Below are 16,547 nucleotides of genomic sequence, written 5' to 3' on the forward strand. Positions count from 1 at the left end.
CTGCTCTGGATGCAAAGGAGTAATCCCAACTGAATTGATGTGAAGAAGTTTCTCTAAAAACGTCTAACAGGCACTTTATCAACTTGATGTGATTTGGATCTTGTTCAGTTCTTGCCTGACTGAAAGCTTAGTGATGATCAAGGTATATTCCCTCCTCTAGCTGTAAATTGTGCTGAATTCCAGCTGCCTCTTCCTGAAGGGCAGGGTAAGATGGATTTGAGTCATAGGTTTAGACTGACCCCGATCTCCACTCCTTCAGATATGGTGGATGAATTCTGAATGAGTTGGCACCTGGCAACTGTCCTTCAGTGGCAGTGCTGAACACAGGAGCTTCTGAGCTGGGTTCTGCAGATTAAAATCACAGTTGGTACCTTGGTCACAAAATATTTCATCTAAGTGTTCAGACCCTTGGAGAACTTAATGCCATTACATGGAACTCTTTCTGTTCCCATTGCCACAGTCACCACCAGGTCTCCGTGCAGCTTTGACATTAAAGAATTCTTCCACTTCAGCAGGAGTCCCAAACTGCCTTCATTTGATTCTGGAGAGCTCTGGACAGAACTGGGTGGATGTTCAGGGCTCAGCCTGAAGCACTGGGTCCTCTGAGAGCTCTTTTCACCTCAGGTTTAAATGCCAAGTGAGCAGCAATGGTGCAGTGGATGGAACAAATGGATTTGGGACACAGAAATCACAGAATTTGTACTTCCAAAGTGCTGTTTAAGGCATTGCTGCTGCCTTACTGGAAACAAATCTGAGCTACTCACACTGGTGGCTGCTGGGACTATTTATCTGTTAATCTTACTTAATTATGAGAAACTGGGACAGAATTAATCTCCAGCTGCATTTTCCACGTGGATGCTGTGCTGGGCTCCTGGGGCAGCCCTGGCTCTGTGACCCCACACCCGACGTGGCTGTGGCTCCCGAGGTCCCTGTTCCACCCCTTCAGAGACGTGGATGCTCCCACAAAATCAGTATGGCAGTTCTGGAGCAAAAGGCTGCGTGGATCCTTCTTAACAGCTGTAAATCTGGCTTAAGAAAATTTGTCTTAAGTTGATTAGGAACAGATTAGAGCTGAAGCAGAATAAGGCACTCCTGTTAAACTCCTCAGGGATGGCTGGCCTGCATTTCAGTTCAATGCTTTTAAATGCTTTTAAAAGCTCTGATTTCAGTCTCACCTCCACTGAGAGCTCTGGTCAGGCTCCTGCTCTCTGGACCCTCAGAAGGACTCTCAGGCCTCCAGCTTTTGCCAGGGCTGCAGATGCCCTCCATGAGTGGATCTTGTGGTTAGGAGGGCCTTGGAGGAGCAGCTGTGATCCCTCACATGCACCCCAGGAGCAGGGGTGATTCCCTCTGTACCTGCCAGGAGCAGGACAGATTCCCTCTGTACGTGCCAGGAGCAGAGGTGATCCCTACCCACATCCCAGGAGCAGGACAGATTCCCTCTGTACGTGCCAGGAGCAGGGGTGATCCCTACGCACATCCCAGGAGCAGGACAGATTCCCTCTGTACGTGCCAGGAGCAGGGGTGATCCCTTAGGTGCAGCGTGGCACTGCAGAAGCCTCCCAGACAGAGCAGTCTGGGGACACGGCTGCACAGGGAAGTGTTGTGCTGTACTAAACTGAAGAGAATTACTGCAGAGTGCCTCAAAATCCCAGCTGGCGGATTTGGCTCAGGTGTGGTGCCTGTCTCTGCGATCCTGAGGATTTGGCAGCCTGGAAGCTGGAGGGCAGTGCTGGTCGGGAGGGTGTGGAAGGAGTCCCCACCCACCGTGCACCCACAGCAGCCCACGCTGCCGGGGCCCTGGGCTCTCGGGCCACCTGGCTGCTTCTCCTGCTGCCTTTTCCTCTTTCCTTCTCGCTGCCTGTCCCTGCTGCTTTGTCCTGTCTCTTCCTGCTGCCTTTTCTTTCCTTCCTGCTGCCTTCGGCCGGGCCGTGCCCGCCCCGCTGCAGTGAGTCGCGGCTGGGGAAATAAAGGCACTGAGAGCAGCGTTGCTGTGTTACGGCAGCTCCCAGGAACAATCGATGGCTCCCGTCGCTGCTCGAGGCTGGGTTCACTGCAGAACGGGGCTGAAGCTGCCATGGGTGTCCAAAACGTTTTGCTTCGTGCTTATTCTGGCTGTTTTCACAGACTCTTTGGGGGCTTAGTTTTCTGAGCGTGTGTTGCAAAGCGCACTGAAGCAGAACTCATTTCCTTCCCATTTAACTTTTTTTTCGCGTTATACCGGAAGGGAGCGGGCTGGGGGAAGCTGGGCCGGAGTGTAAGGGGTGTTACACGCCCGCCATGGCGCTGGTGTCCCGGGGCCGGTGGCCGGGGTTGCACCGAGCGGCGATAACGCCCGCCCGCGCCGCGGAGCCGCGGGAGCGCCGCGCGTGTACCACAGAGCTCCGCGCGCGGGCACGCCCCGCCGCGAGCTCCCCTTAGCGCACCCGCCCGCGCCCGTGGCCGCAGTTCCCGCGTTGCGGTGACGTCAGGCGGGGGCGGGGCCGGCGGCGGCGGCGCAAGATGGCGGCGACCACGGGCGCGGGTGAGCGGGGCCGGGCCGGGCCGGGCGGCGGGGCCGCGCCGGGGCCGCCTCGCCCCGGGGCACCCGCGGGGCCGCGGCCGGGGAAGGCGGGGCAGGAGGCGCCCGGCGGAGGGATGGCCGCGGCCGGGGGGAGAGGGCGGCGGTGCGGCCCGAGCGGGGCCCGGTGGGGCGGGGGTGGAGCCGGAGCCGTCCCCGCTCCCGTCCGCGGGTCCCGGCGGGCCCGTCCGCTCCTCCCCTGGGGCTGCCGAGGGCTCGCGGTGGGAGGGGCCCCGGTGCGGCTCCGGAGGTGAGCGGGGCCGCTCGGGCCCTGCGGGACTCGTGTCCCGGCGCGCCGGAACCGGGCCGGGCGGGCCGCAGCCCGTGGCGGGGCCGGGCCCCGGAGCCCGGGACGCCGTTCGGGCTCGTCTCCTGCCGTGCTCCTCTCCCGGCCGGTTCCGTGCGGCCAGGGCTGGCCCCGGGGCCCTCCTGTCGGCAGTCCCCAGCTGTGGCCGGAGTTCCGTGGCTGAAATCGGGCTCTTTTAGAGCCTTTTTGGCTCCTGGCCTCTCTGTGTTCCGCGGGAAGCCTGCAGCTCCCCTGTCAGGACGTGTGTGCTCCAAAAAGGCAGTGAATTTTCTATTCCCTTCAAACCTGCTCCACACCAGCTTTAAGTAGTTACACACACTTTCCCTTTGCATTTATCATCACATATTAAACAAAAATACTGCAACTAGATTTGGAGTGAGGTTTTTTTTCTGTTGACATCCTCTAATGAACTTCAGCAGATCGAGTAAATCAGAATCACTTCTGTTGAGGCAGTTTCATTTTCCTGTTTTCCCAGTGCATGGAGGGTTTCACATGTGCCCCTGTAGTGCTTGTTTCCAAAGTGTACCCTCCAAAGTTGGACTGTGCTCACCAGAACATGACTGGTGGGGATATAATAGAGGTATTTTGGAGTTCTTTTTGTACAGATAGTTCTCTGTCAATGCCCACTCATTGCATTTTAAGGATAACTATCACAACGCACATAATTCATATTAATCAGTTAATAAAAACTTGATTAAGTGCAGTGGTTGCTGTCCTGAGAGTTGTGTTACAGGTCTGTATGAGGTGCTGAGTAAAGACACAGGAGCTGTAGCTTGAGGAAGGGACTCTTCTTCCCCTGTTAGGTCACGTTCTCCTCTTGCCCTGCGTTCTCCATGATCCTTTCAAGCTGCTGACTTTGCACTTTGTGTTTGGCTGGAAGAACAAGGCAAATACTTTCCTTTTCAAGCCAGTGCAGCTCTGAGAGAATTGTTAGGTGCTCAAGGAGGGGCACTGTGTGGGAAGGGGCTGGGCTGCAGTGACAGGCCTTTGGGACAGGCTGTTGTTACCCGGCCCCTGCTGGCCACGTTGTGTCTGGTGCATTGTTCCCCTGTCCCCTGGGTTTGTGACAGGGGACAGGGTTTTGTTCCCAGCTGTCTCGTGTCCCCAGTGCTGGCAGCAGGGCCACAGCGTGCAGTGTGGGCACACAGCTGCTCTGGGGTGACTTTCAGAGCCGTGCTGCAGGAGCACTGCACTGTCTGGTGGCTCCGTGGGTGGCAGCTGGAGCTGGAGCTCACGGGCTGCCCTCAGAGCACTCTGCAGTGCTGGGGAAGGAAGGACAGCCTCCTGTGCTGGTGGCAAGGGCAGCCCAGTGCCCGGGAGCTGGCAGTGGCACTGCAGTGCCAGGTGTGTGGGTCCTTGCTGCCCCTGCAGGGAAGGCATGGCCTGGCACAGGCAGGGGGCTGCAGGTGGCACCTCGCTGTCCACTGCTGACCTCTCGCTGGGGGCTTGGGAACCTGCCTTGGGACTGCCTTCACTACTCTGGGAAGCACAGTTTGCTAAAACTTGATTTGTGGAGTCTTAATGTGTTTGTCTGTAAAGCACAGTAATATTTGTGAGATCTTGAGTTCATGGTGGTTTAGCAACGGAGCCTCAACACATATTGAAGATGAAAAATGTTCATCTGTCTTCAAAAGCAGCTACTGAGGAAGAAGTGGTAACAAATGTCCCTGTAACCTAAAAAAGTCATAGGGCTGGTCCTGGCAATTAGACAGGCAGGTAGATTAGATATTTGTATCTGTTAAGCAGGTAGAAATTATTAATGGGGGAAAAACCCAACCCTCAGCCTGGAAGGAATGTTAGGATGTGGGGGTCCATCTGTACCACTGAGAGAGGGGAATTCTGTGTTGCTGATGATGTGAGTTTCCCACACACCCCATTACTGTGTGAATCAAAAGAAAAGGTTGGCTTTAATGGTTTTAATTTGGCTGTTGGTAGGTGGCTCCACTCTGTGCGTGTCCATCCCACAGACTGAGGTGTCCTGCAGGAATGCTCAGCTGCCAGAGGTGATCCAGCAGGAATCCAGGGGTTCCTCAGAGGCTTCTGCACTGGCTGGGCTGCAGTTGCACGACAGACCTTGCACCATGGTGCTGTCCTGCAGTTTTGGGTTTTACAATGAGTCAAACCCAGCTGTGCTGGCCTGGGGGATGGTGTTTCTGTAACTTTCACCCTGGGAAAGGTTTAATGACCTGACTTAACCCACTCTCTCTCACCGTTCAGTGTAGTGGGTCTGTTGCAGGGCTGTGAGGCACTGTGTTTACCAACAGCCTGGAAATGCTGGGTGGTAAAATGGTTTGCCCAGATCTAAGTTTTTCCAAGTCTGAGGAAGGTGGAGAACTGCACAAGAACCAGTCCTTGGGTGTATGGCTGTGACAGTGCTGGTACACACGGCTTAATGCTCCTAAGAGGGGAGAGCAGACCTTGGGGTTAGTGCAGTGTATTAAAAGTGACTGTTTCTAGCCCTGAAACATCCCTGTGCACTCCAAGGGATGCTCGTGAGAAGCACAGGAGAGGGGCAGTGGCAGTGTTGTACAATACAGGTGCACCACCTGCCCTGCCGGTGCCCCTTGATGGCTCCTTGGAGTGACAGCAGTCATCCTCATCTCAGAGGATGAGGATGAAGTGAAAGACTCAAGGGTAGGGGAAAAGTAACTGAAGAGAATTCTCAAGGCAAGAGAAATTCTGCATTCTTCAATAACATGGGCAGTTAGAGCACGTGAAATAGTGTCAGAGGAGTGGATTATTGCAGAGCTTTGTGCACTGTAATAGAGAGAAGCAGTCGATTGAATAGGAAGGTAAATAGTTCAGTGCTCCCACAAGATGATACTGGATTGAATATGTTCATCTTCAATGATAAAAATAATATAATATGTTTGAAAAGCAGCATTCTGACTGAGGACAGTACTAATTAGTGTAGTAAATATGTAGACAGGTAAGGGTCCTGGCAGGTGTAACATTGACAGATTTGGTGAGGGTGGGAAGGTTGGGATTTTCAGGTTGTGAGGATGCTGTTCAAATCCTGCAAGTGGAGCTGCAGTTACTGATGGTTTGTGTCCCATCCCCCTGGGTATGAGCTGGGCCTGTGCCTTCACCTGGGGCTGTGTGTGACCCTGCCTGTACCTGGGAGCCTCAGACTGATGTTTTAGTGACCTCTTTCCAAGGAACCTGCCTAAATGATTGAAAGGTGGAACCAGTGTTAGGAGTTTGTTGTTAAAATGTTTGGGGAATGGGGAGTTATCTGCTGTGGGGAAGGGAAAAGGGGGAGTTATCTGCTGTGGGGAAGGGAAAAGGGGGAGTTATCTGCTGTGGGGGAAGGGAAAAGGGGGAGTTATCTGCTGTGGGGAAGGGAAAAGGGGGAGTTATCTGCTGTGGGGGAAGGGAAAAGGGGGAGTTATCTGCTGTGGGGAAGGGAAAAGGGGGAGTTATCTGCTGTGGGGAAGGGAAAGGGGGAGTTATCTGCTGTGGGGAAGGGAAAAGGGGGAGTTATCTGCTGTGGGGTAAGGGAAAAGGGGGAGTTATCTGCTGTGGGGAAGGGAAAAGGGGGAGTTATCTGCTGTGGGGAAGGGAAAAGGGGGAGTTATCTATCTGCTGTGGGGAAGGGAAAAGGGGGAGTTATCTGCTGTGGGGAAGGGAAAAGGGGGAGTTATCTGCTGTGGGGAAGGGAAGGAGTCCAGGCCTTGGTGGGGGCAGAGGGCGGACAATCCCGAGAGTGATTGGGCCGGAGCACCAACCAATCACTCGACGCCCTGGAGAAATGATTGGTCCAAAATGAACATCGATAAGGACCAATCAAAGTGCCCGAATTCCACCAATCGGTGCACGGATCCAAAACCCACCAATCCTGGAGCAGGGATGCCTATAAAAAGGGGGGGGTTTGCTGTTCATTGGGGCTTTTTTTGTGTTCTGGGCAGTTTGCTTCTGTTCTGATCTGTTCATTTGTTCCTCCTTCGAGCTGTTGTGTGGGGATCTGGGCTTATCCCGGGTCCTCTGTTCTCCCCGGCTTGTGTTTTAATAAATGAGAGCCTTTTTCTATCCCTGAAATTTGGCCTCGTTCACTTTTTATAACAACCAGTGCTGAAGCTTGCACAGAACAGAAAACACTTCAAATTGTTGAGGTGCACAGGAAGTTATTTTTGTGTCTGCAAAATATCTTGGTACCTGTCTGCATCATCAGAATGGAAATTGTGACTGGAAAGACAGTGCAAGAAATCCAAAGTTCCTGTCTCCTGAAAGCTTTTGTGACAATTGCTGAAAGCCTTTTATTTGGTTTTAAGTATTCTATCACTTCAGAAACTTTATATACCATTGTGACAGGGAATGGCTTGTGTGTTTTTCCTGTCCCAGTGCTGCAAGGATAAGCTGTCCAATTCATTATCTGCAGTCAATGCAAAGACATGAAACACAGACTGGAAAGGATGTAATTAAGGCTGACTATCAAATACACAGAAACAAGCAACAGAAAGCATTTTAATGTATTGAGTAACACGGGTGTTTAAAGCTGTTGGATTTCAGCTCACTTGAGTTACAGTAAATCAGGAACTAGTATAGAAAGCAGAGTTTAAATTGTCCAGAAAAGCCAGTTTGATAAGTTGCTTGTTACAGTGAAGATGTGGAAATACCTTCAGTAAAAGACAGTTCCTCTCCTCAGAACCCCATTTTCTGGGTGCTTTGCTGAGGTCTGCCCCATGCCTGTGCTTTAGTCCTGAAGAGAAATGCTTGTCATTCAATCTCACTTTAGAAAGGAGAGAGAAACAGGTTGTTGAAGTTTTTGAGAGGTGTATTTTTTGTTCTGCTGCCACTGATCAGGAGGATTGGAGGAGAGGATCTCCCCCCAAAGGCACATGGCCTGCCTGGTTTCACAGTGCTGTTCTCAGCTTCACGAGGTGTCTGGATGTGAAATTGCTTTGGCTATGTGACTGAGGAAAACAGAGATGGAAAAGCGAGTAAGACGAGAAAAATCTCAGCCTGATAAGATCACTCTTAAACTTGTTGCAAGACACATTCAGTTGTGTATCTTTATCTTTAGTAGTGCTGCATGGAAAGGTAAATCTGAGAGTGCTTTGTGATCTTTAAAAGTCCAAGCTGGCATTGGACTGTCATCCAGGATAATTCTGTTCTTCCTTTAGTGAAATTCTGACCAGGTTGCCTAGTCAATACAGTTGTGATTTAGCTTTCACTGGTTTGCTGTTTTGATTAATAGTGAATATCTCCTTTTGCTCTGAAATAGGTTTTAAGTTCCATATCTGGGAGTATTTCTGTGAGGTTAGGCAAGCTACAAGTGAAGCAGTTACTGAGCTATTACTATATTTATGTTTCAAATGAAGCTGCTACTTGAGAGTCATCTTGAACTATAGTGAAGGCTAAATTACAATGCCTAACTGAAAGTACTTTAGACAAGCTGATTACTTTTTAATTGCCTCTCACTTTATTTAGGCTTTCTTGTGTTAAATGAAGAGCTCTTAGAAAAACAGGTTGGTTTGGTTACTGCCAAGGAAGTCTCCATTGCTACCCTGAGAGGGTTATGCAAGGTATTTATTGGGGGGTGGAAGGAGGAAACCCCAGAGACTCCTGGTGCTGTCAGGGGGCACAGGACATCTCCTGAGTCTGCAGCTGCCATGCTTCAGCATGGACATTATTTGGCAAATACTGTGTGTGCCTAGGACAGATCTGGCCACTTCCTAGGAATCTTGGTGGACAGCAAGCATGGTGGTGATGTGTTTGTGGATGATCACAAGTGATAAAGTTTGTGTGAGGTTTGGGTCCCAGCAGGATGTGGTAGCAGACCATGAGTGTTCCAGGCCCCTGCAAATGAGGAGGAGATGGGGTTGCCTTAATGGCCTGGTGCATCTTTTCAGACTGACCAGAAGGATGAATCTCATCTTTATTCTGCCTTGCTTAAGGGAAGTTTATTTATATAAAGCATTTATGGTCATATGGGTGTAATATTTTATATTAATATTATGTGTGATTCTCTTTCTGTTGAATGAACTTCCTGAGAATGTGTAGGGAGGGAGCTGAATTGGCACCTTCTGTGGTAGCTGAGGTGTGGCCCTTCATGTTACACCCTTTAGAATAGGGATAAAACATGTTAAGAAAGCAGCAATGCTGTGTGACAGGGTCATCTCTTGTAAAATTTCCAGTTATGTGCCCATGATAATTTTCTTTTCCGTGAAGTGCATAAAACTCAAATCTGTGTCCTTCCCTGTGGGCAGCCCCTTGCCGTGATGCCCCTGCAGAGCTCCCATGGAGCAGTTCTGTGGGATGAACACTCATTGCTGTGAGCGATTTCCGTGTGCCAGGAGTCCCTGCACGGTGTGACTCGCCAGCTCTCTGGAGACCTCACGCTGGCCAAAGAGCTCTGAAATCCTGTGTGACTCTTTTATGGCTCTGATTCATGCTGGATTCATGCTGAATCAGAGCAGCTGTATCTGGGGAGAGCTCAGCAATTAAGTTGCCTTCTCTTCCCGTAAGGTTGTAAAGCCAAGCCCAGCTCTGGGTAGCAAATGTCAGAACTAAGGCTGCCTTTCAGTCTTGGTTGTGGCTGCTCAAATATGTCCGTGGTGATGTCATTTTTAATTACACGCTCACTTAAAGGTTCCTGCTTGGCTCAGTGGACAGGGTGTGATGCTCAGAGGGATCACTCAGAGTTGATGCTCAGAGGAAGGGTGGACAGGCAATACTTTTCTCTGCCCTAAAGCTAATTCCTGCTGGGTTATTTAGCTTGGTCTCAGTAACTACCTGTAAATTGTCTTTGCACCACTGATAACTATGAAGTGATGTTATTAAGGAGCAGGCACGGACTGAGCTGATGTTTGTTAAGTATTGTGATGTTGTGGTGTGGAAGTGAGAGCATTTTTTGGCATTCATGTGACTCATTCCAGGCGGGTCTTCCCCTGGCTCCAGCTGATGGCTGCTCTGGCTGGGGTTCTGCTAACAGCCACAGGGTTCCCTCTGTGGCATTCCCTGCCCTGGGGAAGAGCTGCTGGGCTCCCTCCAGAAGGACCTTCTGTTTGCCCTTCTCCCCTGGCCCTTTTTCCCCAGGGCACCAGCAGGCAGGGCTGGAGCCCAGACAGCACTTAAGCTGTGCGTCATTCCCCATCAGCAGCTCTCCTGTGCATCCACTGCAGCAAAAATAGGGAAATAGGTGAGGTGTGTGCAAGCAAAGGTTGCACCTTGTCCTTCAACTCATGCTCTGTGTCTTGTGTCCCCCAGCTCTCTTATCCCAGATGTTGGAGCTGGGCTGCTCTGCCTCCCCAAACTGCATCATGGAGAGTGTTGGGAATAGAATTACAAAGGGGTGGCTCCTCTGTCATGGCTCAGGTGTGACTGGCAGACTTGAGCCCTTGTGTGTCTGGGGCACACAGGATACACCCTTCACAACTTAAAGATTTTGTGGGAGAGTTTATGCTCGAGTTTGTCGTGCAGGGGACATGGCAGTGGTGCCCTGGAGGTCCTATTGCCACCCAGGGTCTGGGGCTTGGGCAGTCTCATGGCAATGGCTTTACTAGCCCCAGCTGACTCATTTCCTTTCACAGCCAAAGAGTGGTGTTGCTCAGCAGCCGTGGAAGCAGCAGGGTCTGACTGGGAGGGGATTTGGCAGGGGTGCTCAGCAGCTCCCGGGCGGGAGGTCTGGTTCTCCCAGTACAGGTCTGGTGTCTGCTGGCACCGCTCTGCTGGAGGAGTTCTGGGCTGCTGCTGCAGCTGTGCCTGGGCCCTGCTGCCCAGGATCTTCTTGGATATGATCACATTAGATGTGTATCCACTTTCTTTAGTCATTTGCTGGTTTGGTTTCTTTGATGCATGCTTTGTAGTGAATGAAATTTGGACACCTCTGATTATGCAGCAAAATCATCTCTGCCATTAAGTTTCCTTAGGTCGTTAATGTATTTAAAGGAGAATTTAAAACTACTAGATCCTCTGTATTTAGTCCATGGGCTGCAGGTGCATCTCTGCTTCCCCAGGGGCATCTCTGCCCATCGATACTTCACTGACCTTGGTGTCTGCACAGCTGTCCTCTGGCATAGTCTCACTCCTCTCTCCAGCTGCTCCTGTGCAGTAACTTTGTCCCTTCCCAAACACTTTATGCCAGCAGTGCTGATGTCCTGGGCCTTGGCCAGCAGTGAATCCATCCTGGAGCTGCCCAGGATTGCCTCCAACACACAAGGGGGGAGCTTCCAGCAGCCTCTGACCAGAGCCAGCCCTGTAGCCCCCCACCACCAAAAGCTGGCACACAGACCCCAGGCTGAGGAGCAGCAGTGGGCTCGAGTGCAGTTCTGCTCTCTGGTACCTGGGGTGGAGATACTTTGAAGAGCAGTGAGACCCAGTGTGGCCTGAGTTCAGGGTCCTCCTTCACCCAGGCTTGGTGTGTGACCTTGGCTGTGTCACCAAAGCTCTCTGTGCCATTGTTTTCCATTAATGTGATGGGGAGAAGGAAATCTCCCTGTTTTGCTGTCTGTTTTGAGGAGAAATGTGCCAGCAATTGCAAAGTGCTGAAATTCGTTGGTGGTGGAGGTCACAAGTACAAAGGATGCTATTGCTGCTGACAAAGCCCACTTCAATTAACTTCAGATTAACCTGCTAATGTTATGAAAGAGTTTTATTTGCTTTGAAAGGTATTTTTAAAGCTGAGTGAGTCAACTGCTGTCAAGCCTCTCATGGTGTCATTCTGTAGAAACTTCTAAATTTTTATACTATAAATCATATAGACAAGTGCTAATTAGAGCTCCATAGTACGGGGTCTACCTTTGAGGGAACAGAGATTTCCTTTCATTTTACTGCCTGCTGTAACATGTGGCCTGTCAGCCTTCTGGAATGTTTATTTGGGGATACCTTGATTTTGCTTGTAAAATGCAAGCTAAATATGGGAATAGCTTTTTTGTAACATTGAAATATTGTCATTCAAAAAGTGGTATTTTCATGGCTTTGCCCAAAATGTGATCTGTAGAATGACCACAAGCATCAGGGAAATTTCTCTAGCTTTTTTTCTTTACAAGATTTCTCAACTGAGAATATTTTTCTGATTGTTTCAGGAGTAAAAGTTCCTCGTAATTTTCGTCTTTTGGAAGAACTTGAAGAAGGTCAGAAGGGAGTAGGGGATGGAACAGTTAGCTGGGGCCTTGAAGATGATGAAGATATGACACTTACGAGATGGACAGGAATGATTATTGGGCCTCCAAGAGTAAGTATCCACTTAAATACTAGAATAGTACTGTTACATTTTTTCCCCTTCTCCTAACCTCACCACTGAAGTCGAAAATAAACAAAAGGCAAATGAGCAAAAAACACTTTAGGAAGTGATTTATGTTGAAGTTCTTTATAATAATGGGCTTCATGTGTCTATATGGCTTTTTGCTTATAATTTGAAATATTTTGGTGCCTTTCTCTGGTTAGTTCTGTTACTTGTCTGCTTTATATTTGCAGATTGAGTAAGACATAACTTTCGAGATCCCAGAATTCTAACGTGCTGTATCCTTGAATCCAGCAAGGTTCAGAATCCCTCAGCTAGTGAGGTTACAAATGGAGCTGCTGCAGGTGCCAGGGGATGCTCTGTGCTGGTTTTTCTGCTGCTCCTGTTCAGTTTAGGAGGTGCTGTTTATTGCAGCAGTACTGATAAGCTCTTGTAGAATTTCAGCTGACTGAGGAAACTCAAATTTTAGTGATTTCATTCTCTTCTCTGAATGCCCTCTCCCAAAGCAGCATCTAATAATGCAGCTGGTCTTTGTGGGAGTATTGTTGTATTCCCAGCCCCACTAAAGTGTGGGTTTACACTCTAGTAGTGAACTTGAGGACTTCATTGTGTGTTGAATGTGTGCCTGTGTTCTAAAACCAGAACTTGTCTGTTGTCTCCAGTTTCACTGTTCTGTTTCCTTAGTATCCTTTGATGGAGTGCAGGTAGCCAATTCTCCTTCCTGCAATAGCAGATGTCTTCTACAGCTGGCCTCAGTATCATTTCTCAGTAATTCCAGGGGCCATTATATGAAAATCTTTACAGACCCTTAATCATGTTCCTGCTCTGTGTTCCCATTCTGTCAGTTGCCTCTTTTGACATACAGCGAGGTTGTACAAGAACATGTATTATGAAGGCATTATACATGCAGTGTTTTCTGTCTCACCCAGAAGTGTTGTTTACTTGTTGTCTGCCTTTGCTAATCTCTCCCCAGTCACGAGCATTTCATTTGTTTATGATGTACCCAAATTGTTTTCTAGAACAGCATTTGATTTTAGAACATTAGGAGAGTGCTAATGAGCCTACATTAAGGCTGTGAAGAAAGCTCACTGTGTGCCTAGGGTTTATGGAAAATTTAAACAACCTTGAAATCTAATTTAAAAAATTAAATAGGAATTGAAATGTGCAAACAGGAGCGTGCAGCCTTGCCAGCAGTGATGGAAGTTTGCAGATCTTGTCGTGCTGCAAACCAAGGCTACAGGACCATAAGAGCAGAGGAGTCAGCTCTGCCTCTCCTGTTTTTCTGACACACTTAGGAATACAGATCTTTTTGCCAGATATGTTGTGACTTCTTTTGAGCTTCTTGCTTGAAGGCAGCAGATTGTAGGGAGACATCCTGGGGACTTGCAGCCATTCTTGTTTGCTGTCCTCCTTTTAACACTGCTCATATTCAGCTATTACCATTTTGGTTCTTAGTAGGATGTGGAAATACTGGCTGGGGACAAAAGCTAAGTCCTGTTTCCCCCTGGGTGGAAAGCAGTAGCAGTTGGGAGGATGTTATGCTGGATTCCAGGGGGAAAAAGGAGCAGCTGTGCAGAGCTGGAGTTCCTGTGTGCTGCTGCCCTGAGTTGTCCTGCAGGGGTGTGGCATTCCCGAGCTGTGAGTGATGTCCCACAGCCAGGAGTCACCTCGTTGGCACGGGCTGTTCAAAAGCAGTGGCGCTGTCAGAGCTGCACCTTGACCTGCCCTGGCTGTGCCCAGCCAGGCTCCAGTGCCAGCTCCCTGTGTGGGGTGGCTGTTCCACAGACCTCAGAGCCCTGCGTGGAGCTCGGGGCTGTTCCCTGCTCCATGCACCAAGACCAGCAGAATTATTACCCTGCAGGAACATGTGATACTCTGAACATTGTAAAATGAGCTCAAAACAGGGAGTCAGTGTAGTATCTACAAGACTGCCCACACTTTTGGTAGTTCCCACGTTCCTAAAGTAGCCACTGCTTTAACCAAATGCTTATTGAACTGCCTGATGTAATTGTTTCCCCCTTTCTTTTCCCCCTCAGACAATTTATGAAAACAGAATATACAGCCTTAAAATAGAATGTGGGCCTAAGTATCCAGAAGCACCTCCATTTGTAAGATTTGTAACAAAAATTAATATGAATGGAGTAAATAGTTCTAATGGAGTGGTAAGTTTTCTGCTTTTATTCATTTTAATTTTTTTTTGTGCACTCCAGTGCTTTGTTTATACTTGTGGCTTGCTTAGCTCCTCATTGCTTGTGGTGCCCTCTGTTGGAGAAGGAAAGGGGGTAGAAGGGAAGTGGACAAGTGGAGATTTATTATGCTTTTAGGAAAACACTTGCTTTTGATTTCTCCCACTCAGATTTCATGTGGGATCTTTAGTTGGGGGTGGGGGGTCTTAAGTGTAACCTGTGCACCAATTCTGACAGGAATGGTCTTTTTGTCTGTTTTAGGTGGACCCCAGAGCCATATCAGTCCTAGCAAAATGGCAGAATTCTTATAGTATCAAAGTTGTTCTGCAAGAGCTTCGGCGTCTAATGATGTCTAAAGAAAATATGAAACTTCCTCAGCCACCTGAAGGACAATGTTACAGCAATTAATTAAAAAAAAAAAAACCAACAACATGCCCCCCCTTATTCAATTTAAGCTGTCTTCATTTTCCACAGTAGTAAATTTTCTAGATGCATCTTGTAGACCTCAAAATACTGGAAAGGAAGTTCCCATTCAAAGGAAGTTTTTCTTGAGATACTGTAAATGATACTAATTTTTTTTTTCATTTGAAATATAAGTTGTGCTATAACAAATAATCCTGTCGTGTAACCACTGTCCACATAGCTGAACTTCTGGTATCAGGAAAAGTCTATTTAAATTTATTACTGTCAAGACCAGTGTGGCACATCCAACTTAACTGTGAAAGGATCCATCCCACAATCACCTTGCTGTGTGTCTGGCCTGGGTTATTTTTTTCTTTCTCTGTCTTTTGCAATAGAGTCGAAGCTCAGGGCTATTTATTAGAGTAGACACAAAGGTTTTTGCTTCCAGTACTGCACTGGGCTGTATGGACTACTACTGGGGATGTGTGCTAACCTCAGTCATCCCTCCCTTTGTGCTCGCTCTAGTAAAGGCTGAATGTGACTGCGGTCGTTTTTGGGTTTTTATTATTTTTTTAAATGCCCTGATAATCTGGGGCAAGCTTTCCTTCTTTCCTTTGGCCAAGGCATAGATTGTATTTCTCTTCCTGGTCTCCCTCACCAGTGGCGTGAGCTTTGGGTGAGGGATTCAGGGTTCTTTTTATCTCTTCCCTCTTCCCCTCTTTTTAGTGGGGGTGCTGCTTTCTTTTTGCCCCTCTTGGTGACTCTTCTCACCCTTGGCCCAGGGGTGAGCATCGGGGCAATAACTTGACCTGTTCCCTCCTGCTTATCGTTTTGGTTTTGCAACAAATTTAGTCTTCACCAGCCTGGGAAACAAGAGTATCTGTTCTGCTGGCAAGCGTGGGTTTTCCCTTCCCTCCAGCACTGCTGCCACACCGCCAAGCTGGCCACGGCCGTGCTCTTAGATAGGCTTTGATGTGGGGAAAAGAGCAGTAATTTACCAGGATTGCCCAAACCTTCTGCTGCCAAACTTCAGTGGGGAGACTCTGCACCTAGAGATTCTGAGCACACTCCAGGTACCCTCAAATCACTGTGTTTTGGTGCTTTGGATTGACCCAAGAATGTTAATTAACAAAATGTTGCACTTGCGTTTGCCCCTTCTAGAGATGTAACAACAACAGACAAATCAAATCTGGGTGGTAGATTTTATTAGGGTTCTGTAAGTCTTAGAAATCTCTTCAGTGAAGATTTTGGGGAAGCGGTGGCACAGCAGATTAAGGACCTTGATTGGCTTTGCATCCTGGCAAATCACTGCCTTTTCTGGTTTACTCTTCTGGACCACTAACTGCTGCAATGTGGATGCAAGCTTACAGGAAACCAACCTAGTGTGTCCTAAGTTTTATGAAAAATTCAGTGTTTGTGTAAAAAAAAAAAAAGAAAAAATAAGGAAAAAAAGAAAAGAGTAAAAATAAACACATTTTAAAGCAGCAGCTGTCAAGTCAATGAACAATTGATGTTTCCATTAACTTCTGAGGAAAATATTAGTTGTAAGGATTTAACATCCTCTGTACTGAAAGTTTAACATAACAGTATTCCATAAGCAGCCTTTTTATTGTATCAGACCATTGCCTGATTTTAATATAATAAAAAGTGTGCATTAATATTAGAAGGCTTTAATTGTATTTATGTTTAGAATTTTGATCCCTTATGGAATTCTTGATTTGTTGGAAGCATCTTCCTACAGATCACGTTTAGCTGGCAGACTGTAAACTGGTGGCGAAAGGCAATTGTCTCTATCCAGCTGCTGCTGCTGTGCCAAGGACATCTGTAGGTTTGGTTTCAGCCTCAGGCTGCCCCCTGGGCTGTTGGTAGCATCAGGTGAGGCCCAGGGGCTGCCAAGGGTTTCTGGGG

At 48.5% G+C, this 16,547-nt stretch overlaps 1 protein-coding gene across 1 annotated transcript; it reads left to right on the forward strand.

The window, feature by feature from the left end:
* The first annotated feature begins 2,446 nt into the window (after positions 1-2,446).
* UBE2V1 (ubiquitin conjugating enzyme E2 V1) lies at positions 2,447-16,305 on the forward strand. The gene is made up of 4 exons (XM_050981993.1): positions 2,447-2,524; positions 11,894-12,042; positions 14,088-14,213; positions 14,499-16,305. Exons 1-4 carry the CDS (start codon positions 2,503-2,505, stop codon positions 14,643-14,645), a joined length of 444 nt encoding a protein of 147 aa, XP_050837950.1. The 5' UTR covers positions 2,447-2,502; the 3' UTR covers positions 14,646-16,305.
* Positions 16,306-16,547: the final 242 nt, after the last annotated feature.

Source organism: Serinus canaria, chromosome 20 (genome assembly GCF_022539315.1).
Source record: "Serinus canaria isolate serCan28SL12 chromosome 20, serCan2020, whole genome shotgun sequence".
NCBI classification, from domain to species: Eukaryota; Metazoa; Chordata; class Aves; order Passeriformes; family Fringillidae; genus Serinus; species Serinus canaria.

Coding starts and splice junctions, on each gene's coding strand:
- UBE2V1 (XM_050981993.1), top strand. CDS start 2,503: ATGGCGGCGACCACGGGCGCGG. Junction 2,525..11,893: donor GGCGGCGACCACGGGCGCGG/GTGAGCGGGGCC, acceptor TGATTGTTTCAG/GAGTAAAAGTTCCTCGTAAT. Junction 12,043..14,087: donor TGATTATTGGGCCTCCAAGA/GTAAGTATCCAC, acceptor TTTCCCCCTCAG/ACAATTTATGAAAACAGAAT.